This window comes from Sminthopsis crassicaudata, chromosome 6 (assembly GCF_048593235.1).
Source record: "Sminthopsis crassicaudata isolate SCR6 chromosome 6, ASM4859323v1, whole genome shotgun sequence".
NCBI classification, from domain to species: Eukaryota; Metazoa; Chordata; class Mammalia; order Dasyuromorphia; family Dasyuridae; genus Sminthopsis; species Sminthopsis crassicaudata.
This window is the reverse complement of record NC_133622.1, coordinates 180,454,734-180,478,702: the sequence shown is the minus strand read 5'-3', so window position 1 is coordinate 180,478,702 and position 23,969 is coordinate 180,454,734. Positions and strand designations below refer to the sequence as shown.

Here is a 23,969-nt window from a genome sequence, read left to right as displayed (position 1 = left end):
AATATGTATTTTTTATTATCATAAGTTGTGGCAAAGATTTAAAAGCAAATTCTCCATGTGTCTTAGAAATATCTCGGAGGCAATTTGTGAATAAAAACCATACATTATGTGTTGCTATTGTTCATAAAGATAAAAATAATAAAATTTAGAAAACACTTTCCCCCCATCCTCCAATCTCTTCAATGTCAGCATATCCTCCCTCACTGCAAATCACAACCTGTCTGTATCCTCTCAACCCAGGTGGATACTCTCCTTTCCTTTTGACACAGTTTCCCTATGCTACTGCCCCCAAGATGGCCCCCAAGCTGCTCCCTGCTCTGACTCCAGGGCAGGCTCAGACATTTGTTGATCAGACATTTGCTCAGGAGTAACTTTTAGTCTTTACATCATCATTGGAAGAAGGCTGCAGTCTATGGAACCTATTGCACATGGCTCCTTTCCTTTTTCTTTTTTTTTTGGGGGGGGGTCGTGCTTTGGGTCATTTGCAGCAGAGATTCCTCAGAGATTAAGGTTATGAATGACAAAGCAGCTCTTCCAAGCATCATCAGAAACACTATGTTGACATGCGGAGGGGGGTGGTGCTCCTGAGAGTAGTGTATCTTGGAATCTTCAGTGCAACCTACCCTTGCTGGGTTTCTTCTCTTCCACTATGTGCCACACTCCTCCATTCACTGCCACAGTACATGATCTTGATGTCCTCATTCCATGGCCTAGTCATTCATCTGGATGCATCTTTTTCTGGGTAGGAGAGATTTTCCATACATTTTGTTCTTCCTTGATGGATTCATAGGCTGATGTATTTTGAGTCTCAGAATTTTCATTGAGGAGATCCTGCAGCATTTTGGTGTTAAATACAGTCAGTGCACTTTCAGCCACAAAAAGGAATGTTTGACTGGGTCTTCAACCTCCAAATGCCCTTTTCCATTTGGACTTTGCCCAAAACACTTCCAAAAATAGTGGTATCAAACTCAAACAGAGATAGAGATGGACAGGCCTTCAAAGACATATCTATGTTCCGTTGTATTTTATGTATTAAACAATTCTGAATTACTTTTTAATCTGTGGCAGCACTCAAGAGTTTTTCCATCTGAAGTCTTAATTTATACACTCTGCTAGAGCAATGAATGGGAAAACATTGAGCAGTTCTGGATCTCCATGTTTAATGCTTCATTTACTATTAGTACCCAAAGGATTGTTGAACAAAGTTTTTTGATCATCTGGTTATATCAAGGAATCTCATGTAGCCGTAACAATACATAAGAGATTCCTTGCTGAGGGGGATCCTCCTTGACCCAGTGAGAGGCCACTTTTGTCACTAGGAAACAGTTAACACAATGCTCTGCCCCTTTTGGCCAGTCTTTTGACTGGCCACCCAGAGGGGAAAAAATTAACTTTTGTGCTACTTGGGGGTAAAGACTATAAATAGAGGACTAAATACAAACTGCTTTGGGGAGGTGAGTCCACTAACAAGGAGCCTGATCAGGAAAGATTTTCATCTTGGCCACAGCTTCAAGGAAAAGGCAGAGAAGGCAGAGAGGAGTAGGATGTGAATTGTAGGTACTGGCATAAAGAGAGATGGGAGGTGTTTGGGGAAGATGACTAGACATCAGTTGGGCAGACTAGGGTGTTGAGAGGGTGAGTTGCATAAAGTCTACAGAGAAAAGCAGAAACCAAGACAGTGACTTGTCCAGGAGAAGCATTAATAATTCTTCCTAGAGGCACCAGGGGGCCCTCAGAATTACTGAGCGTCAGAATGACTTGGGGAGAGTTCATCTGTCAAGGTTGTTTTTGTGGATGTAGGAGAAGAAGCAGGGGGACCATTAGGTTGTTGCATGAAAGTCCTAGAGAAGGTGAGGAGGATTTGAACTAAGATGGGACCCGTGTAAGATTATGGTGTGGATATGAAAGGAACAAGATTTGTCACCAGATTAAACCTTGGGGTGAAGAAAGAGGGAAGACTTGGTTGGGAATTACTCCACAGTTGCAAACCTGGGTGATTGGAAGGATGGCTATATCACTAAAAAGCAGAGAATTTTAGAGTTATGGGTAGGATTAAAAGAGAAGTCACAGAACTTTATTTTGGACATACTCAATTTTGGAAATCCAATGGGATATCTGGGAAGAAATTCTAGTAGGTACTTGATCACTGTCTCCTGCTCCAAGTTTCTTTCTCTCCCCCTTCTCCCCATTCATCTTCCACCCAGCTTCTGTGGTGATTTATCTTAAGTACTTACTTAACCATGTCGCTTCCCTATTTAGTAAACACCAGTGGCTTCCTATTTGCTATATAGTCTTGGGTAGCCTGGTGTCCACCGAGGGGACTTAACTCTCCAGTCCAGCTACCCTGGCCTTCTTGGTTCTTCATGCATGCAGTGCCCTATATCTGGCCCACGTCACATGCCAACTTGCAGATCAGAAACCCTGATTGAGTCGCTTTTGAAGGGGAACAAGGGAAAAAAGGCTACATGCAATCATCCTTGTAAAAAACTAAGCTTGCAGAGTGTTCAGCAAAGGCTGCTGAGGGAGAGGTTAGGGTCAGCTTCCTGGACAGGGAGAGAGAGAGAGCCTTAATCTGGACAATAAAAAGATGACTTTGCCATGGTGAGGCCCCAGTTGTGTTTGTCCGTCGCTATCTGCCTGGCACAGTGCCATGTGCAGGGGTTACAAAGATGAAAAAGAAAAGGGTCCTTGTCTCCTCGGCTTTTACAGGCCAGTGGGGGAAAACACCATACAAAAGGAAGCTGACTGTGGGGACAGAGCAGTAGGAGAGGAATGCGTTCTGATGGGCCGAAGTCTGCTCCTTTAGGGGCACTTTGTATTCAGGGAGACAGAGGGAGTCTTGTGGGATAGGGGGCATCCTTGACCCCCTCAGCTGCTCTCAGACAGTCATTGAGCCTTTTGGACCTTTGAGTACCCCAGACTAAGTTTTGAGAGCAGGGCCTCTCACACCCCTCAGCCTTGCACCTCAGCCCCAGAAAAAGGCTTAATGGTGTTTGAATGTTGACTTAATGTCTTAAGGAGAGCACTCTGACTTAAATGCCATCATGTCATGCAACAGGAGGAATGTCTCAGAAGGTAGGCATGATCCATATGCATTCGTTAAGCTCCCGCCTTGTCCCTGACACTCTGCTGGGGGCTGATGGCCGTTCTCTGCTCTGCCCCATCCTGAGAATCACTAACACTTCCTCATCCCTTTGCTCATCTGTAAACGGGAATTGTTACTGTTATCCTGTCTTCTGGTTGTAGGTCAAGTGAGATCACGAAGTTAGTGTACTCACACACTAGTCACAGCTAAGGGTGTTGGTGTTCTTCCCATTGTGAAGCTTCTCTCAGGCCTGCTCCTGAGGACATGTAAGAAGGGAGGCCCTTTTAGTTAATGTTCTTTTTCACACATAGCAATGAAATGAGTTTCATTGTTTGCTTTCTAGTTGTAACGGAAACCACAGGCAGCATATCTGGCCTAAGTATAACATCGGAGCTCAATGAAGAACTGAATGACTTAATCCAGCGTTTTCATAATCAGCTGCATGATTCTCAGGTACCCTTCCATTTTAAATAGCACATGATACAGAAATCTAGCTTTATTAGAAAAGTATTCCTTTGATCTTTAAGGGTAAAATAATTTTCTTTTATGCACATACATGTATTTGAGGGTTTGTATTGGTGTTATGTTGTTTTTAAATAATCATGATTTGTTCATCAGTATCCTTATGTTGCCATTTGGGGAGAATTTTTGTTGTCATTTGTTTCTTTTTAGTTTTGTAAGTCAGTCTTTCATAAAGATCTTTAGGGGAAAATGTGTGTATAACCTTAGCCTATTTAGGAGAAAGTGGTGAGGTGAGGCACAGATGAGGTTTTGGCTGGGTGATTATCGGCAAATAGGAAAAGATGGGAGGGGGCAGTCCAGGGATGGAGGGAAATGAGATGAGGAGGAGGAGAGGCATGTGAGATTGTTCTGCTGGAGCTCTTTAGAAGGGGATATAGAATTACCAGTCCCTGCTCTAGGTTCCCAAGTTCTAAGTGGCCAGGACTGACACTTCTAACATAACACAAGGAGGTTTTAATATGCCTGGATTGCAATGGTGTGTCATTCAACTTAGTAGTAGTCTTTGCTCCCTGGTAAAATGGACAGCACATGATTTACTTTATAGTGGTAACTAATCCCTTAGTTCAATTTACAGAGCTAACTAGTCTCCTCTAGAGCCTATGATCTGCATGTTTATAGTGTAAGAAAACAAGCAAGCCAGAAAATAAACCTTATTTTTCTCAAAATAATTTATGCTCATTTTAACACACAAACATATATCTGGATAAATATGCATTTTTTTTTTTTTTCTTTTTAAGGCCCCAGCTGTTCCAGATAATAGGAGACAAGCAGAAAGTCTTTCATTAACCAGAGAAGTTTCCCAAAGCAGGAATTCATCTGCCTCAGAACAGTTGGCTGATGAGAAAGTTCAACTTTTTAGCAAAATGAGAGTGTTACAAGAAAAGAAACAGAAAATGGACAAATTGCTTGGAGAACTTCACACATTGCGTGATCAGCACCTAAATAACTCTGCTTGTGAGTACAACTAGGTCAGCCCCAGGACTCCTACAGGACCGTAAGACTTGGTCCCTGCTGTCTTTAGGGGCTTACAGGGTAATAGGGAAGGATAGGACTCCTAGACCAAGGAACATCTGTATAGAAGAATTGGACCTGGAGTCTATTCAGTCAGCAGGCATGCATTTATTTGCTTATTTGGGGATTTTGTTTGATTTGAGAGAAAACAAATCTACTTCATTCTTGCCCTCTGAGTTTATAATTTTTCTTTCTGGAGGTGAATAGTAGTATTTTTCATCATGGATCCTTTGGAATTATCTTAGATAATTGTTTTGACCAGAATGGCCAAGTCATTTACAGTTGACGTTGTATAATATTGTTACTGTGTACAATGGTTTCCCGGTTCTGCTCATTTCACTTTGCATTAATATAAGTCTTCCAAGGCTTTTCTAAAGCTATCCCCTTATCATTTCTTATAGCACTACAATATTCTGTCACAATCATATACCACAACTTGTTCAGCCACTCTTCAGTTGATGGGCATCCCTGCAGTATCCAAATCTTTGCCACTACAAAAAGAGCTGCTATAAATATTTTTGTACAAATAGGTCCTTTTTCTTTTTCTTTTTTGGTTTCTATGTAATATTGACCTAGCAGTAGTTTTGCTAGATCAAAGGGTATGTACAGTTTTATAACCCTTTGAGCATAGTTCCATATCGTTGTCCAGAATGCTTGGATCATTTCACAACTCAACACAGTACAGTAGGCATTTATTAAACTCCTACTCTGAACCAGGTCTCATGTTCCTCCTCGTTTTTTCATTACCAAACTGACCTTCAGAAAGTTGTTTTGCCTCTCAGGACCTCTGCATTTTGATAAATAAAATGGCCTCTGAATAGGGTGGGAATGTGCATCATACATTTCCTTTTGTCCTCCTGATGGTGGGAGTGGCAGTGATTTTCAACTTGGAGCTGAGGCCAGGATTTGTAGGATCTCAGACCTGGAATTGAATAGCCAACTAGTTCATCCCATCATTTTGTAGTTGGAAACTGAGGTTCAAGGAGTTAGGGACTCACCTGCATCACACCTGTAGAATCTGACAGAGCTGGGATATGAGTTCGGTGCTCTTTGTTTCTTTTACACAAGAGAAACAGAAAAGAAAAGAAAATGGGCAAGGGGGAATAAGAAATTAGGTTACATACCAAAGTTTGGAATTTAGAAAAACCAGGTAAGAGAAAGGTTATTGATACTTTAAACTGTTTACATTGTTTTTCCTGAAAAAGCAGCAAAATGATGCAGTGGATAGGGAACTGAACTTGGAGTCAGGAATTCCTGAGTTCAAATCCTTTCTTGGGTATTTAGTCTCAGCCTCCTTGTCTATAAAATGAAGGCATAGGATGCCATGCCCCTACGGTCTCTTCTAGCTCTGATCTAAGGCTATGATTCTGTGACATCGGATGCATTTCTGAGAAAGTTGGAGAAGAGATCTGCTTGGTTTTGTGCCCCCTCCCCTGGACTCATCTTGGATGCCTTGGCTATACTGTTCCTGAAGGGATATAGGTCACCTCCCATATCTTGTAGCAACTCCAGCTCGTCTCATCCCTTTGGGGTTGGCCACCGTTGCTGAGTTGCTTTGGGAAAATTGAGGCAGCTAGGAGTGTGGAAGGAGCCTTGGAATGAGATTTAACCCATTGAGTCTTTGGGAAGAAGCCAGAGCCAATTGAGAATTCTGGAGTGTTTCAGTGGGGGTGGGAGGGAGAACTGGCTGGGGTGGGTGACTTGGCATCCCTGAGTGCAGTCACACTTGGGTTCCAACTGATGTGGTTTTCCCCAGTTGCAGTTGTGCCCTCACCTTCCCCTCAGAGGAGTGTGGATCAAAGGAGCACGGGTTCTGCAGCTTCTGCCCAGGTGGGCCTGGTCCCAGCTGCCAATGGAGAGTCCTCCAGTCACGCCCCCTCGGCTGCTTATGCTCCTGACGTGATGGCTTCTCATAATGAGAGTGAGAATGAAGAGCATCTAAACCCAACAGAAAAGCTCCAGTAAGGACGTGATCTCCCTGTGGGAGATCCTGTGCAAGGGGGGAGGGCAGTTAGAGAGGTTGGTTGGTTTGTTTTTACCACCATCAAAAAAGACACTTGGGAACTAGGTTGTGCAACTGTTAAAGGTTCCTAAATGTTCTTATAGAGAGAGAAAAACTGTTTATGCTTCAAGTCCTGCCAGAGAAATGCAAGTCATGACATGGAAGGTAGTATTGTCTTCAGTAGACTTGCTGCTTCTCTTCACCTAATTGTTACATTCAGGGCAGGATTCTCTTCTTGTTCCCTTTGAATCAGGATTCTATATGGAGTTATTTCTGGTTGTGCTGGCTCTGTGGGGGGAGTTTTTATAGATTGTAAGCTGAAGGAGCAACTCCTCTAAATAAATGGTTGAGAAAAGCCTAAATACTGCTCCACCACAGTCATTATCTAAACCTTTTTATGTCTGTCTAAGAATGAGGCTGATTCTTCTTGCCATATGGGGACACTGGTTTAATTATGTTCCCACTTCTAGCTCTACTCATTTAATTGAAGTATGGCTGGGACTGACTCACTGTGACTTTGGGGCTGTTTTGTGGGCATGTACTTAGTTTAGGATATAGTAAATCTTGACCTGTTCTCTGCCAGTGGGACATAGGGAAAAAAAGCATCTGTTTCTGTGGGAATTTTGCTGAAATAAAACAATTAGACATGAGGCAGCTAAGCACTAGATGGAGAGAGCACTGGGGTCCAGAAGACCTGCGTTCAGATCTAGCCGTATACACTTTACAGCAAGTAGCCATTTAACCTCTGTCTGCCTCAATTTCTTTATCTGTAAGATTTGTTATAATACTTACCTCAAGATTATTGTGAGAATTATTCAGATGAGTTAATAATATATGTAAATCACTTGGTGAATCTTAAAAGTATTCTCTCAATGCTAGCTGTTAATATGTGTGTTATATGGAGCATGATAATCTCTGTCTTGTAGAAAATTGAATGAAGTTCGGAAGAGACTGAATGAATTAAGGGAATTAGTTCATTATTATGAACAGACATCAGATATGATGACCGATGCTGTGAATGAGAACACCAAAGATGAAGAAGAGACAGAAGATTCAGAATATGACTCTGACCATGAGAACCCTGGACCTGTTACCAATATCCGGTGAGAAGAGGGTTTCCGACTCCTCCCTCCCCCTCGCAGGCTGAGGTTCTGTGCCCCTTTCTGATGTTTGTGTTATCTCTGTAAGTCAGGCTTGCTAAAGCAGAGGGCTTCAGGGGGCTTTTTAGATCTTATGGCATATGTTCATAAACATGAACAGAAAAGAAAAAAAGGCTTCAGGGGTGATGAGGCCTTGGCTTTTGAAAGCCCAGAGTCAAAGGACCCAGTGAGTGAGTATCTCTGACCTCCACAAGTGGTGAAGGAAGACCTTTCCAACTCTAGCTCTGGCCCCTCCTGGGCTTTAGGTGATCCATGCAGGGGCAGAGGAGTCTTAGCACCTGTGAGTCAGTGAGTAGAGGCATTTATATGCTTCTGTGTGCCAAGAAGTGGGATCTGCCCTCCAAGGGAGGGCACTCAGAGGGGGATGGGGCAGCCTTGGGATCTGTAGCTGAAGCCTGCCATGTGAGATTTGGCTTTCCTCATCCCTCTGTATACATTCTTTTCACTGACACTGTGCTTCCAAAGGAATGAGAGACAAATGGATTTATGGGCAGTGAGAGTAGGTGGCTCCATGGGGGGATGAATATGCCAAGACAAATTCGGTCAGGAGTTCATTGAAAAACAGGAAGCAAATGGGAGCCTTATGAAGAAACTCAGTGACTCTGGTCCCCTTTAGAAACCCCCAAGGCGCTGCGGCTTGGGCTGAAGTGAACAGTAATACGAATGCACAGTGCATCACCAATAACAGGGATGGGAGAACCCTCAATACAAACTGTGAGATAAACAACAGATCTGCTGCAAACTTGCGCACCCTGAACATGTCCTCTCTCGGTAAGCTGGCACTGGGGAACCTTCTTCTGGGGTGGGCCTATTCAAAGCCTGCTTTTTTTTTTTTACCAGTCCCCTCTGGCTCTGAATGAAAGTTCTCTCTGTTTTCTCAGAGTTGTCTCTCTGTCTCGTCTGTCTGTCTCTTTCTCTCTCTTTCTCTCTCTCTCTCTCTCTCTCTTTCTCTCTCTCTCTCTCTCTCTCTCTCTCTCTCTCTCTCTCTCTGTCACACACACACACACACACACACACACACACACACACACACACACACACACACACAATCTCTACATAGTAAACTCCACTGAGACTGTCATCTCCAGGATCAAATAACAAAATTTTCTATTTGGATTCAAAGTCATTCAGCACTCGACACTCTCCTGCCTGTCCAATCTTTTTATACCTTACTTGCTCACAAATATTCTTCAATCTAGTGATAGTAGCCTCCTGGCTTCCTATAAGTTCCAACTAAAATCCTACATATTTAAAAAAAAATTTTAATGGTATGTTATTTTTCCAACTACAAGGAAAGGTGGTTTGCAACATGCATTTTTATAAGATTTTGAGTTCCAATTTATTTCTCCTTCCCTCCTTTACCTTCCCCCTCACCAAGACAGAAAGCAATCTGTTATTGGTTATATATACAATTTTTAATATATTTACATATTACTCATGTTGGGAAAGAAAAATCAGAACAAAAGAGAAAAACCATGAGAAAACAAGAATAACTACAGAGATGATAATATTATATGCTTTGACCCACATTCAGTCTCCATAGTTCTTTCTCTGGATGCAGATGGCATTTTCCCTTCTAAGTCTATTGGATTTGCCATGGATCATTAATCACTGAGAAGAGCTAAGTCCATTGTAGTTGATCATCACACAATCTTTTTTTTTTTTTTTTTTTTTTAATTAATTTTATAATTATAAAAATTTTTTTTGACAGTACATATGCATGAGTAATTTTTTGTTATATAACATTATCCCTTGTATTCATTTTTTCAAATTTTCCCCTCCTTCCCTTTACTCCCTCCCCTAGATGACAGGCAATCCCATACATTTTACATGTGTTACAGTATAACCTAGATACAATATATGCGTGTAAATCCAATTTTCTTTGTTGCACATTAAGAATTGGATTCCGAAGGTATAAGTAACCTGGGTAGATAGACAGTAGTGCTAACAATTTACATTCACTTCCCAGTGTTTCTTCTCTGGGTGTAGTTATTTCTGTTCATCATTGATAAACTGGAAGGATCATTACACAATTTTGCTCTCATTATGTACAATGTTTTCCTGGTTCTGCTCACTTCACTCAGCATTATCTCTAGGCCTTTCTGAAATTAGCTTGAAGATCGTTTCTTATAGAACAATAGTATTTCATTATATTCATATACCATAACTTATTCAGCTATTCCCTAGTTGATAGGCACCCTCTCCAATTTCCAGTTCCTTGCCACCACATATAGTGGCATTTGTGGGTCCTTTTGTCTCCTTTATGATTTCCTTTGGATACAGGTCCAGTAGTAACACTGCTAACCCAAAGGGCATATGCACAGTTTGTTTGCTAGCTCTTTGGACATAGTTCCAAATTGCTCACTAGAATGGCTGGAGATCAGTTCACAATTCTACCAACAATGCATTAGTATTCCAGTTTTCTCATGTTCCCCCCAGAATTTATCATCTTTTCCTGTTATCTTATCCAATCTAAGAGGTAGGAAGTGGTACCTCAGAGTTGTAACATCCTATCTTCTACAAATAGCCTTCCCCAATATCTCTTCATTCCAGTGCCTTCTCTGTTTTAATTATTTCTTATTTATCTTACTTCTATCTTGTTTGTACATATTTGTGTACTGCTTGTTCTCTCCTTTAGATTGTGAGCTCCTTGAGGGAAGGTATGTTTTTTGCCTCTTTGTATTCCCATGTCTAAAATATAGTAGGTACCTCAATGCTTTTCCATTGATTAATTGATTTTCTATGTAGAATGTCGGTATAATAGAGAAGGAGAACAAGATATTGATGGAGGACAAGGTGAAGATGAGGAAGAAGAGGAAGAAGCAGAGGAGGATGGAGGCAGTGAAGCATCGTTATCCAGTCACAGAAGCAGTTTGGGGGACAATGCACCTGAGGATGCTGAATTTGAACAGAAGATCAGCAGATTGATGGCTGCCAAGCAGAAGCTTAGACAATTACAGGATCTGGTTGCTATGGTGCAGGTAAGGCCAAGAGGGTTAAATGTACTTTCTCATATAATCATAACTTGTCTTTTTCTAGAAGAGACCCTAGTGTGAAGGATAAAATGTCATCCACTTGAAAAATAAATTCATATGTGGTGATTGACAGGGCCATGCACAGCTTGTGAACTTTATCCATACATTACTCTTCATGCTCCCATTCTTTATAGACTAGAAGATCACTGAAATCTGTTCTTTTGCTCTTACTGAAGTCTTTGAGGCATTACTAACTAGTTTATAACAAAACTTTATTTTAAAATATAAAAACCATTCTTAGCTTGGGGGCCATACAGAAACCCTCAGTGAGTTAAATTTTTGGTTAACCCCTGCATACTAGGTAAGGGCAGCTTAGATCCTCAATAATTCAAGAATTTCTCTCTTCACTGAGGTCTTGTTTTCTACTTCAGAAATATTGGATTAAATATTCTCTCTTTTTTTTTTTTTTAATTATTATTATAACTTTTTATTGACAGAACATAATGCTTGGGTGATTTTTTTTTTTTTTTTTTTAAACAACATTATTGCTTGCACTTATTTCTGTTCAGACTTTTCCCTTCCCTCCCTCTGATGAGATCTAGATAAGGGGCACCTAAATGAAATTAGGGTTAATTGAGGTCTAGTGGCAGGTTCAGGGTACAGGAAGTCAAATGGAGCTCCCCTGCAACCCCTTTGGATTCGGCACAAGGATACAATGTTAAATGAGTTCTAGTAGTGGCGCAAGAGTCCCCTGTAAAGGCTGGAAAACCTAGATTGATAAAAGAGGTTTATTGTAAGGTTTGGAAGTAAGGTTAAAGTCTGGTTAGTAAAAGGTATTAAGTAAAGAGAGAAGTACACCAGAAATGCCGGTGGACAAAGAGTCTGTGGTGCAAAGCATGGTGCCTGCATGTTTCGACCCCCTGCCAAGAAATGATTCCAGCTTGGCTCTTTTATTTAGTTAAAGGGGCCAATGGGTGGAGTCCCAGGTTAGTTCCTCACTGGGTTTCATCAAGAGCTAGAGTTTGTTAGGTGGGGGTTGGGAAACCTAGCAGATCAATTAGAAAGGAGGCTGGGACAGCCCAAGTTAGCTCAGATCTGATGGGGGCTGGGAGAGTCGAGATATCTTCCATTGGAATTCAAAAGCGTGCGTTTCACCAGGACTTGTGAATCAAAGGTCAGCCATGGGGGTTGGGATTCAGAAAGGAATCTTAAAGGGGCCACAACCCGCATCATTTCCATCCCCTCCCCTAGATGGCAAACAGTCTTATACATGTGGATTTAAGTATTCTCAAATCATTGTCACTTTAATGTTTTCAAAATTCTATTCTGGCATAGCTCTGTTGGTGTTACAAGAATTATACAAAAAGACTGTTGAGTTGTTGATATGATTGACACTGAGTGAAAAATCCTTTCTGGATTTCAAGATCCCAATGATGGAGCTGGTTGCTTTTGGAATGATTCTGTTACAGGATGACGATGGCGAGCCTGGAGCAATCTCAGCCAGCGCGGCTAACTTGGGGGCCTTCTTCCCAGTGGAGGAGCCAGAGGCCAAGCAGCACTCCAATAACACAAGAGCCAACACTAATAAAATTCAGAAGGAGGCTGGGCTCAATGAGAAGGCAAGGTATGTTCCATCAACCCTGGGGACTCCTGGCTCTGACATGGCCATCTTGGATGCCTAGTCAGGGAACAAATATTTCACCTCCCTCATATTACAGAGAGAAATTCTATGAAGCTAAATTGCAACAGCAGCAGAGAGAGCTCAAGCAGCTGCAAGAAGAAAGAAAGAAGCTGATTGAGATTCAAGAAAAAATCCAAGCACTACAGAAGGCGTGTCCTGATCTTCAGGTAGCTCTGGCACAGGGATCACCTTAGCCTTGGCCTGGCAACATGTCCCTCCTAGGCCAGCCTCAGGCAGGTGTCCTATATGAAGTTTTCTCAGATTGGTGATAGGCAGAGAGGGGGAAGAGATGTGGGATTTCATAGAGACTTAACCTCGGTATCCTCATCTGTCCAGTTAAAAGGACCTTTTAGACCATTTGTGATCTTGATGTTCAGGACTTGTGTGATTCCTTGTACCTTGGCTCCCTTTGGGGGGGTGGGGAATGATAACTGCAGAATGCCATAAATCACACAATGCCCCTATAAAGTATGGAATGGTATTCACTGATGGAAGACAAACAATCTTAACTCCCTTTTTAGCTTTCTGCTGCAAATGTGAGTAACAGCTCCTCTAAGAAGTATGCACAGGTAATGACCTCAACTCCAACTATGAATGAGAATGAGAACACCCCCACAAACAAAGCAGGATTTGTGACAGAAGAACCCACTGGGGCAGTGGCAGCAGATAATGAAGTAGGTGGGGAGGGGGAAGTGTGTGCTGTGTCCTTCTCTTGGCTCATTACATTTCTGTTTTGAAAAGGCTTAGTCTGAAGAGAGTCAAGGCTTTGCATCTGCTCAAAGCAGCCTGGCGGGTGGTGCACTCTATCTATCAAAGCAAGATGCTTGGATATCTTGGAACTCTTAAAAATCTAAGAGATACTAAAATAACCCAACCTGCGTTTTAAAAGTTATAAACTTGTGTCTGAGACAAGTTAGGTCCATTTCATAATGATTTCAAGATATTTTTGGTCTCTTTAGTAAGATTATACATTTCAAGTGAGAAACTTTTTTATAAAGAATTGTTTGTTTTATATTTGTTTTATAGAGAGAATATAGTCTTTTAGAAAAAAAGTATGTGGGAAATACTTGTCTTTTATTTGCTTTTATCAACTTAGATGAATGTCCGAAACATTTAGTATTGAAATGTTGTCATCTTGACCTTCATTGTATATCTTTTGTTTCTTTAAGCAAAATAGGAAACTCTTGTTTCCATATTTGTGACACTTATTGTCCACTATGTGCCTACCTTATGCTAAGTAAGCATTGTTAGCAAAACTACCAAATAAATTAACATAAAGGAAATTTTTATTTGAAGTTATTTTCAGCCCTTGTGAAATTGCTGTTTTTAAAAGGTAGATCAAGAAAGAAGTAGTGACACCATATATTTGTCCCCCAAGTGTTTTGTTGGAGGTGACTCTGATTTCCTTTTTTTTTTTTTTTTTAAACAGTTGTGGTCGGAAATGCGAAGGCATGAGATTTTAAGAGAAGAATTACGACAAAGAAGAAAGCAGCTTGAAGCACTCATGGCTGAGCACCAGCGGAGGCGGGATTTAACAGAGACAGCATCCACAGCCGCTGTGTCAGTCAGAAGTGATGGCTCTGAGAATCCCTGCACTCCACAGCAGAGCAGAACAGAGAAGTAAGACTCCCCCGCCTATGCTGCTTGTTCTGGAACCATCTCTCTGTACAGCCTATCCTACCTTCCCTGCCCTTTCTAACCCTGGTGCCCAGATCTAGAGTGGTCAGGCATGTGCTCTTGCTTGTTCTAGCACGCTCGCTATCCCTGTCTGACTCTCCCTCTCTTCCCCCCTTTCCTCTCTTTTACTATCCTTCCCTGTGCCCTGCTGGGTCTCTCTAACTCAGCTCCCAGAGCCCTCTTTTGGGCCTCAATGGGTTTGACCTCAATCTAGTAAATTAATGGGATCATCCCTGTTTTTAGGTCCAAAAGATGCAGGACCGAGTGCTTCACTTGTTAGCTTTTGTCCCTTGATTGCCTTCACCACTGAAGTACAGAGGACAGCCCGGACTGCCTGCTCTAGAGGAGAGCCCTTGCTGGCCCTTTGCGCACATTGTGAAAGGGAAGCCTGTTGTCTGGGTCTCTCAATTGTTGCTGTCTTACTCCTTTCCTCCCAGTGAGATTGGGACCCCTGAGGACCATCGTGTCCTTTTTGGTTTGTTCTTTAATTTTTTCCATTGTTAGAAGGCTCTGGTGTTCTTAATAAACCTTTAAATCTGATGTATGTAGCGGTCTGTCATGTCTCTAGTGTTGGAATGCTCCTGGCACTATTCTTTCAAGTCCTGGCCTCATGTTTCTGTTCATCCTGAGGGATCCTTGGGCAGCTTGTGGAGCCATGGTACACAAAGCACCAGGGCTGGAGCTGGGTTCAAACTCAGCCTCAGACCCTTCCTAGTTGTGTGAACTCTGGGGCAAGTCACTTCATCTCTGACTGCCTCAGATGTAAAACAGGGTGAGTAGCATCTTGCTCCCGGAGAAGTGAGGATTCAGTGAGGTTATCATTATAAAGTTTTTAGCACAATGCCTGCTGTAGAGTAGGTACTATATTGATATGGTTCCTAAAAGAGCTTGCTCTCTTTGGGTTGAAAGAGCAGCCATTAATAGCTTTCTCTCACCAGCGTCAGCAGTGACATCGCTGGGCTGCACCTCCATTTCTGGCAGGCTCACAGTCACCTCCCCGAACTCCATTTCCTCCTTTCATCCTCCTGGCCTGTGTGCTATTCCAGTGAGGCCCCTCCTGCCCTTTTGGAACAGGCCTTCTTCCCTTTCTCCTCCTCGAGCTCAGCTCACTGTAACATCTTGCATGGCTTCAGGTGCTTAGCACACTAACTTGAATCCTGTTCACCCCATCTCCATATTCCAGGTGTGTCTGCCACTACCACCACCCCCTCCCACCACCCCCTCCCTCCTGGAGGCTGTCCCCCCATCTCTACAACCTCACAGAGTAGTGAAGAGGGTCAGGGGAGATAATGGGGGGTGCTCTTGACAGTTTCATTAAAACTGCATTTGTGTAAAGAGAGATTTCAGGGCACATCTTTTTGTGATTTTTGTCCTCATTAGCATAAGGTTTGCAAAGCACAGTTTAGGGAGTGCTGGACCTGCTTCCCAGGGTTGTTGTGAGACATCTGTAAAATGCATAGTCCTATTCTTGGCACATGGTAGAAGCTGATGAATGCTTCTCTCTACAACAATCTTGGGATGTATAAGTGCCATAATTATATCTAGTTTACAGTTGAGGAAACTGAGGCAGCAGAACTGAAGGGACTCATCCAGTGTTAACATGTTTAGTGTCTAAAACTGGATTTAATAATAATAATAGTTGACTTTCTAGAGCACTTACTAGAGCTGAGTATTTTACAATCATCATCAACCCTGAGATCAGGTGCTATTGTGACCCCCATTTTACAGATGAGGAAACCAAGGCAGGCGGAGATGATGTGATATGCCCAGATTGCACAGCTAATGAACGAATGAGGCTGGATTTGAACTCAACTTCTCAAGTCCAGAACTAACACTTTGTGTACTGTGGATAGTCCCATATTGTTTTAATGACTTTCTAGCCTCCTCTGTTACTTTATTTGTTCTCCTTGGTGATCTTAATTGGTGGATTTACATCCATTTTTGTTTAACGTCCTTCTGATTAGAGGTATAAATCTCTGGAGAAATATATTTTCACCAGCCTTTTTTAGAGGCATTCCTTCCCTGGCCAGGAGCCCATCTTGACTGTTTATTCACTCCCCAAGATGCAACTTTTTCTGACATGCTAGCTAATAATGGTAGCATCACCTGAGCTCTTGTGGCCTTCAGTTTCTTTTCTATGAAGCACCAAACAGCCCAGGACCGATGAGGAGAATAACTGTCCTAGACCCAGAATTTGAGAGTTCCAGATAGCAGCCTGGGCACCATTCTATTTGCTCGTTTGCCTTTGGCAGCAACTGAAGGGAATTGATAGCTAGCTACAGGGAACGGAGCAACGCTACAAAAACTAGTCTGGGGGAACAGGGACAGCACCTCTCCAGCTGTGGCATTAGCCATCTCATTTTTGTAACAGGAATTATTACTGAAGATATTTGGCATGTGTGCAAAATTGATTGTATTTTATGTCATAATCATTAGAACAATGGCAACATGGGGAGGTTCTACCCAGTGTGCCCTGGATGAAGAAGAAGGCGATGAAGATGGGTACCTTTCTGATGGAGTTGTTCGAGCAGAAGAGGAGGAGGAAGAAGAAGAACAGGATGCCAGCTCAAATGATCACTTTCCCATGTATCCTCCTAACAGCATGCCTCATAATCCCTATGGTGTAAAGGAAAACAAGGATAGGTTAGTTTGGGGTCTTTTCTGTGGAGGGACAAGGTAAAGAGGAAAGACTGCTGAACAGGGAGTCAGGAAGTCTGGGTTCCCTTTCTGGGCCTTACTAGTGCCCTTATTTGCAAAAAGTCTGGAAAGAAGGAATGTGAACTGCACTGCATGGACTGTAAGGTGTCCTGTTCACAAGATCTAGGAGGCTTAAAAATGTCCAAAAAACCCCCCCCCCAAAAAAAAACCAACCTAGAAGATGGGAGTACTTACAGGGAGTCCAACTCACTGAGCTTGTCTCCATCCTGGCACTTTCCTTTCTTGACATGAGCTGAATTTGGAGAGTCCAAAAGAAACAGGCTGAGAAATGTTTGTGATGGGGTAAATGGCTCACTTTGGGTTGTTTTTGTTTTGTTTTTTCTTTTTCTGTGTGATCCTTGTTTTAAGGAATAATAGTTTTAATCTTTCCTAAGTTCTGTACTTCCTTTAGTATAGCTACATGCTACACTTGTTTTAGCATGTGTTAGAATTTAAATAAGTTACTGTGAAATTGTGATGTTTAGGAATGTTATTATGGCCTCTTTATAAGTGGGAAAGTGTTCTGCAGTCATTTATTTGAAAACAAAAAACCTTGACTTCCTTACTTTTTTTTCCCCAACTTTCAGTCAATGATTCTGTACCTTAATTTTCCTTAAAATGTTGTAAAATGTTGCCAAGTTATTTATAGCAGTGAAGAGTCTTAGGCAGCTTTCCCCATTTTGAAATACTTGTTATCAGCCAAAGGGTCTAATTTGTACAAATGACTATCCTTTAGGATGGCGCTATTGTGAATTTCAGTCAACAGGATTGTGCCTGCTTGTTATCTGTTGTTCCTTTGGACCCAAATAAGAGCAGCATAACCTTTCCCACCCATGGATGGAGTGTACTTCAGCTCTTAGTCTTTTTTGGGGAGGCACAATAGCTTCTTCAATGCCTCTTTTGGAAAAGCTTCTTATCTGCAACTAAAGCTGCTATTATAATTACCTGAGGATTCCAAAGCCTCTGGTTCCATACTTCTGTTCCTGAGGTGCCCTTTTTCCTAAACCAGTTGTATAAAAGACTGAATGCATTTTCCCGTAGAATAGGAAGGTGAAGTGGACCTAATTTCAATGGCATCATGAAATCCTGGTGAGGAAATTCCCTCCATACCGGTGTGGGCTCAGTCCCTTCTCTGGCATCTGCGGGCATTGCCTAGAGCAGTGGTTTCAGCTCAGAGAGAGACAGAGGACACAGCCATACGGGAGGATTCCTTGTGTTAATCTAGAACATTGTCTATGTGATGTTGTATTTTCACTTGTTAAACATTTCCTAATTACGTTTTCATATGGTTCAGGTTTATTGGCCTGCCATATTTGACCCTGTGGCCCAGAGCTTTGAATGTTTTAAAACCACATCTTCTTGGCTTCCAGTCTAGTTTTCTATTCATTAGGCCATACTGCTTCCCTTCTTAGAGAGAGAATGATATAATTGAGTTTTCTCATACATCTTCTTTCCAGAATACTTGTCTGGTTCTCAGTTAAAAAAAAAAATGTTGCCAAGGCTGTCTCCCCTAGCAAAAGCAACTAATTAAAAAAGGAATGGATTGTCTCCGGAAATCTTTCCTCTCTGGAATATCAAGTTGGGTTTTTAGCATTTTGGTGTTCAGGTAAAAGAGAGGAGTCTAAGTGGGGAGATTTCCCTAATCCAATTATTTAACCTTTGGGAGGAAAGAGAATAGATGCCACATCCCTCCAGGGTTCTGTTTGGCTCTGCATGGAGAGAGAAACAACCAGGCTTTTCCTTTTCATTGAGATCCCTCTGGTTCTTTTTTGGCCCTCACAGTGAAAGTTGACATGTTAAAAGGATTCTCCAGATTCTCATTCACATGAAAATCCTGGCTCTTTGACTTGGTTGTGTCTCTCTAAGTACCAAGTAGTCCTTTACGTTTTGGGTGGTCAGGGTTCACTTTCTCTTTGAGACCAAAGAGCAGGTGGGTAGTAGCCTGCAGTTCAGAAAGAACGAGCTGCCTCCTGAGCTCTGGCATATATCTCAGTAAAGTGAGCTACCATATTAGTGACCCCAAATAGATCCTGTGGGACTGTCTGAAGAGAGCGTGTCTGATTCCTCAGTACATTCTTTGAGCCCACTGTGGCTAAGACCAGGGACCAATACCTCTACTGTGACTTTGGCCTGGCTTCCAGATCTCATCTATGCGACCTGGAGCTGGCCTTGAAGGGCTCCCCCTGAGTTTGAGTCTCTCAAGGATGGGCTTTGTTCAGGCTCACACAGCAAGGGTCCATGGGAGAGTGCTTGCCTCCTGGCCTTCCCGGGCCCCACCCTCTGAGGTGGCACTTAGGGGTATATATTACCAATTACCCCACAGGTGGAAGGCCGGCCGCCCTCTCTCTGCAGATGGAAATTACCGGCCCCTCGCCAAGACGAGGCAGCAGAATATCAGTATGCGGCGGCAAGAGAACCTTCGCTGGGTGTCGGAGCTGTCTTATGTGGAGGAGAAAGAACAGTGGCAAGAGCAGATCAACCAGCTCAAGAAGCAGTTGGACTTCAGTGTCAGCATTTGCCAGACTCTGATGCAAGATCAGCAGGTGGATTGGCTGGCTTGGGCCCACAGGTGGAGGGCTAAGAGCCCAGGGGAACAAGATGGCAGTGGGGAGAGGTAGTTCTGTCATGTTAGTAATGGGGTGTTTCTGTTCCTGCCCATCTTTTCTCCCCAGACCCTCTCATGTTTGCTGCAGACTCTGCTCACGGGGCCGTACAGTGTCATGCCTAGTAATGTGGCATCCCCCCAAGTCCATCTGATCATGCACCAATTAAATCAGTGCTACACTCAGTTAACGTGGCAGCAGAATAACGTTCAGAGGTAGGAACCAGCTCTTCTTTCTTGTTGAGATGGAGTCGTCGATGCAGTGGGACTGGGCTGTCCTGTCCCTTGGCTCTGTGAGCCTGGTCAAGGGCTGCTGATTTTACCAGTACCACAGAGCAAATGCTCCCCTCTGTTGCTAGTGGGTCCTTCATCCGTGTACTAATAAAGTGACATATCCAGGGGAAAAAAGCTGTGAGGCTATTTACTTCGGGCTCTCTAGTGTTTTTGGACTTTTTAACCCAGAGAGATGGGACTCAAGACAACTGATTTTAATTTCTGCCCTAACAAGCTATATGACCAAGCCAGTAATTTTATGTGGCCTGTGTGGTATAGGTATCCTGATGAAAGGGACCATAAGACATCCTGGTGAGGTATCCTAGGTATTGTATCAAATGGCTGGTCACATTTTGGAGCTGGTTGCCCATTTCCCCAGTTTCAGTTTTGAAATTGCTACTCAAGAAGCTAAATTGGGTTCTTCTACCACTCTAATGGAGCTTTTGGAGAGAGAGGCTTGGATGCAATGTATGTTCAGGGATACCATTGCTGTACAGTTCTCTGAGATGGACAAACACTCAGCAGCTCTGGGCCTGTGCCTACATCCCCTGGAGCACTTCCCATCATTTCTTAGTGCCCATCTTTCTGGAGTAGTTCCAGAAACAGACTCAGATAAGGTCATTTTAAAAACACTCACAGTTGTTTCTTTCTAGGCTCAGACAGATGTTGAGTGAACTGATGCGGCAGCATGAGCAGCGGCCTGAGAAGGCAGGAAGGAAGGAGCGAGGCAACAGTGCGCCGCCGCCACCTTCTCCAACTTTGTTCTGTCCCTTCAGCTTCCCTGCCCAGCCCATGAGTCTGTTTAATCTCCCAGGATTTTCCCATTTTTCTTCATTTGCACCAGGTACATTTTGAGAGCATAAAGGGAATACAAATAAATGGCACACTGTTGAGAATATTGTGTCTTTACCAACTGTGAATTTTTTTAAAGGCCGTTGTTCAAAGGGATTATGTGTTTTCAGAGACTTATAGTAGTATTTTCATACTATACAAAGTGAGGACTCCAAATTGTTCTTCTGTCTCCTAGGCTTATTTGAGAACTTGATGTAATTGGGAAATATATTTTGTTGGAACTGCTTTTTCTCCTTTGAGTCCTCCTGAACCTGTTTGTTTTCACGAAATGACATCTTTAGCCTATCTCTCAGGACAGGTTTCTTGATCTACGCTTTACCCAGGAATTTCTCTCTTCTCCACAGTAGGCTTTTTGAAGCCCACCCCTGGTGTCTCCTTGTGGCAGGGAAATAACCTGGAGTTCTCACTCAAAGACTTGGCTGGCAAAGCGTTTTTTTTCTCCTGCAAGGACCCACTTGGTACTGTGGGGAACAAAACTCAGCAGTTCTAACTTGGAATCTGAATTTTGCCTTCAACCCCACCTCTGCCCTGTATTAGCATCTGGGTGAAAGTGGGCAGTTGGCTTAAACCCTCTTGGGCGTCTTCTTCTGTCTGATGGCAACACATCAGTAAAAACAGCCTGTCTTTGACACTAGCTCTTCCAAAACTGAAGGCTCAGGATAAGGTCCTAGAAGTCCTCATTTCACAAAGAACAGATTGAATCACAAGCCTTGACAAATTCTCTTTTCCAGCAACATTCTTCTTACCCTCTTCTAAGAGATACATTCAGAAAGGCTATGATGCTTGCTTCTGGAAAGGGGAGGGAGAGATATCCAGGCTGCCAGGAAGCACTGTCTACTCCTGCAGGCCAGCCAAGTAGGGAATAGCAAAGCCATGATTTGAATCTAGGCCTTCACTCCTTCCATTGTCTAGTCTAGGAGCTCCTGGGAAGCAAGGACTGCCTTTTCTCTTGCTTTGTATCTCCAGCATTTAGCACTGTACCTGGCAAATAGAAATTGCTTAAACTGTGCTGACTGCACAAAGCTACTGATATCTTCTCATAGCATCATATTTTTGGGGGGGAGTCATATCAGTGGATCCCAAGCTGTGTCCTCGAGTCCAATCCTTGGCAGTAGCACATGTTTGTACTCAGAACCTTGCAGTCCTGCTTGGGGGGGCCATAAAGGCTGGAGTGCCTTAATTTGCCCTAGTGACTCCAGAGAAAAACATAAAGAGTTGCTTTGTATTAAACATGACCACCTTCAACTTCTACAGGATTTGGGGCCAGAGAATGTTAACAACTAGTAGGCTCTCCAGGTCTCATTTTTAACACTGGAATTCTATTGGTGAGAACCTTACTGAGGGCCAGTATTGATAGACCACAGACCTCATGTTTAAAAATAGAAGCAAGTGTAAACTGGAGTGGCCATCAAGGAACATTTATTTCATTAGTCCTATTTGTCATTGTTTCCCATGCAAATTTAATGGATGTAAAGAATTGCTAGGAGAGTATTTTGGAGCCAGTTGACTTCCTTGCCAAGCAGAGGAGGAAGAAACAACCATGGAGAAAGTTGATGAGTAATCTTTAGAACACAGATTCTTCTAGTTAAAAAGTTCCATAGAAGGAGATAGCTGAAGATTGTGAGTGGTTTCACCTGACAGATCTGCAAAAAGTAGTGAAGGGTAAAACAAGCAAATTTAGACTGAGACCCAGATAACCAGATCCATTCCAAGGGAATTTATAGTTGACACTGGAGGTAGAGCACCTGCTTCAAATACTTCCTTGGATCTTTAAGATGTCATTGATGCTGGTGTGTAATGAAGCAGAAGGCATCAAAGGTGAGTGAGTTCCCATCTATTTCTTGTTGCTTGAGGATATAAAATAAGACCAATTCCTTTGGCAGGGATAAGAAATATTTTATTGATATTTTCTCAGGTTCTTTTTTTTTTTTCCCCTCCTATATTAAGTGCCAAGAATCAAAAGCATAAGCTTTTGGAGGATTTGATGAATTGTACCCTCATTACTTTTAGTACAGATCATCTCTGTGAATACTGATGGATTCATCTGTCCCTAGGGGACTGTGATGTCAAGGGTCCAAGGATGGAGGCCCTGCTGCTCTGGAATAGCAAAATTTTATTAGAAAAGTCTTTTTTGATCTTTTCCTGTTTCGGTTTTTTTGGTTGATGTTTTTCACTTAACATTTTCTCATAGAATGCCTTGAGATGACTTCACTGTTCTTAGGCTTTCAAATTTACTGGTGCTTTCCTTTCTTCCTCTCATTTTTTTTGAGTCAGTGTCCCATGGTCTTCCATCATCATTCTCCCTAAGGTAGCCCAAGCCTATTTATATTTTAAATTGGGGTTCTCTTGGGAACCTTTTCTCTCTCTGGCAAATAGATTAGGGATTTGCTGACCAGGCTCTTTAGTCTGTTGGAGTAACTGATGTGCCTCTGTTAAACTGCTGTATAAAAATTACCTATAATCTGCATGTGTCCTGCTTTTCATCCTGAGGAACTGGTACAAATATCTCAAGAGGGAGTTATGTTTAATTTTTGTACCTTCTTCCCCCACCACCATCCATTTTCATTTTAATTTTGTGCAGATTTTTATTTAATAAGCTGAGGGTTTTGGTTACATACAGATGTTTGATGTAGGAATGACTTCCACATCACAAATAAGTTTCTTCCTAAAAGTTTTCAATATAAACATTTTGAGCTTTTCTGATTTTATTTAGTGCTTTTCATGTTTGGTTGCTTTGAAATTCTTTTCTTTAAAAAAATGATTTTTGATGTATAGATGTGAGGCTTCTACAAATATCATTTCTTATTCTTGATCCAATTTCTCACCACCTTCACGTCTTCCTACCTATGTATTGAAGATCAAATAACATGCGGATTTCATTTGAGCAGGTACTTTGTAGAACAACTTCTTTCTCTACAACAGATGTTGGACTTAAATTGCAAGTTATATGATAGTGGTCTTTGTGCAGCAGGATCTCTGTTATACAAGTTGACCAAGTATTCTATATACCATCTTTCCTCTTGCCTTGGGATATAAAATGAGACAGATCCATCCACCAATTTCTTTATGCATTTTCCCAAAGAGAATCTTTGATCCTTCTTTCTGTTTGGCTGTAACCCCCTCCTGTTTTCTGGCTTTTATAGCTAGAATGACTCTTAAATTGATAGGAATCAGAACCTCCTGGTGTACCTTCGCTTCTCAGCCATTGTGGGCCTTGGTCTGCATTTAGGTTGCCAGTTTTAAAGTTAGGCTCTATTGACTATCTTAATGCTATAGGATTCTTAGCTCTCTCTGCATTCTCTTTCTGTCAGCCTGCCCCATCTTTGCACAATCAGAAGGGAACTGAGGGAGGGGAGTAAAGGAAGAGTATTGTGTGTTTTTGTCAACAAGGCACAAGGCCCCTGAGGTCCCCTAGTCCAGGTGTCTGGCTTT

At 42.4% G+C, this 23,969-nt stretch overlaps 2 protein-coding genes across 29 annotated transcripts in view; one reads left to right on the top strand and one right to left on the bottom strand.

Moving 5' to 3' along the window:
• Positions 1 to 23,969, bottom strand: part of ASAH1 (N-acylsphingosine amidohydrolase 1) — a 168,552-nt gene that overhangs the window by 27,349 nt on the left and 117,234 nt on the right. The gene's annotated exons all lie outside the window — the stretch shown is intronic.
• The window catches only part of PCM1 (pericentriolar material 1), a 93,335-nt gene that overhangs the window by 24,593 nt on the left and 44,773 nt on the right, over positions 1 to 23,969 (top strand). For all 28 annotated transcript variants that reach the window (XM_074274048.1, XM_074274046.1, XM_074274044.1 and 25 more), the window contains 14 exons: positions 3,429 to 3,538; positions 4,345 to 4,561; positions 6,375 to 6,579; positions 7,547 to 7,723; positions 8,397 to 8,551; positions 10,529 to 10,761; positions 12,225 to 12,379; positions 12,474 to 12,603; positions 12,958 to 13,110; positions 13,866 to 14,056; positions 16,550 to 16,756; positions 19,134 to 19,353; positions 19,483 to 19,628; positions 20,339 to 20,529. In XM_074274048.1, the coding sequence (XP_074130149.1) occupies positions 3,429 to 3,538; positions 4,345 to 4,561; positions 6,375 to 6,579; positions 7,547 to 7,723; positions 8,397 to 8,551; positions 10,529 to 10,761; positions 12,225 to 12,379; positions 12,474 to 12,603; positions 12,958 to 13,110; positions 13,866 to 14,056; positions 16,550 to 16,756; positions 19,134 to 19,353; positions 19,483 to 19,628; positions 20,339 to 20,529 (2,490 nt within the window). The remainder of the gene's footprint in view (positions 1 to 3,428; positions 3,539 to 4,344; positions 4,562 to 6,374; positions 6,580 to 7,546; positions 7,724 to 8,396; positions 8,552 to 10,528; positions 10,762 to 12,224; positions 12,380 to 12,473; positions 12,604 to 12,957; positions 13,111 to 13,865; positions 14,057 to 16,549; positions 16,757 to 19,133; positions 19,354 to 19,482; positions 19,629 to 20,338; positions 20,530 to 23,969) is intronic.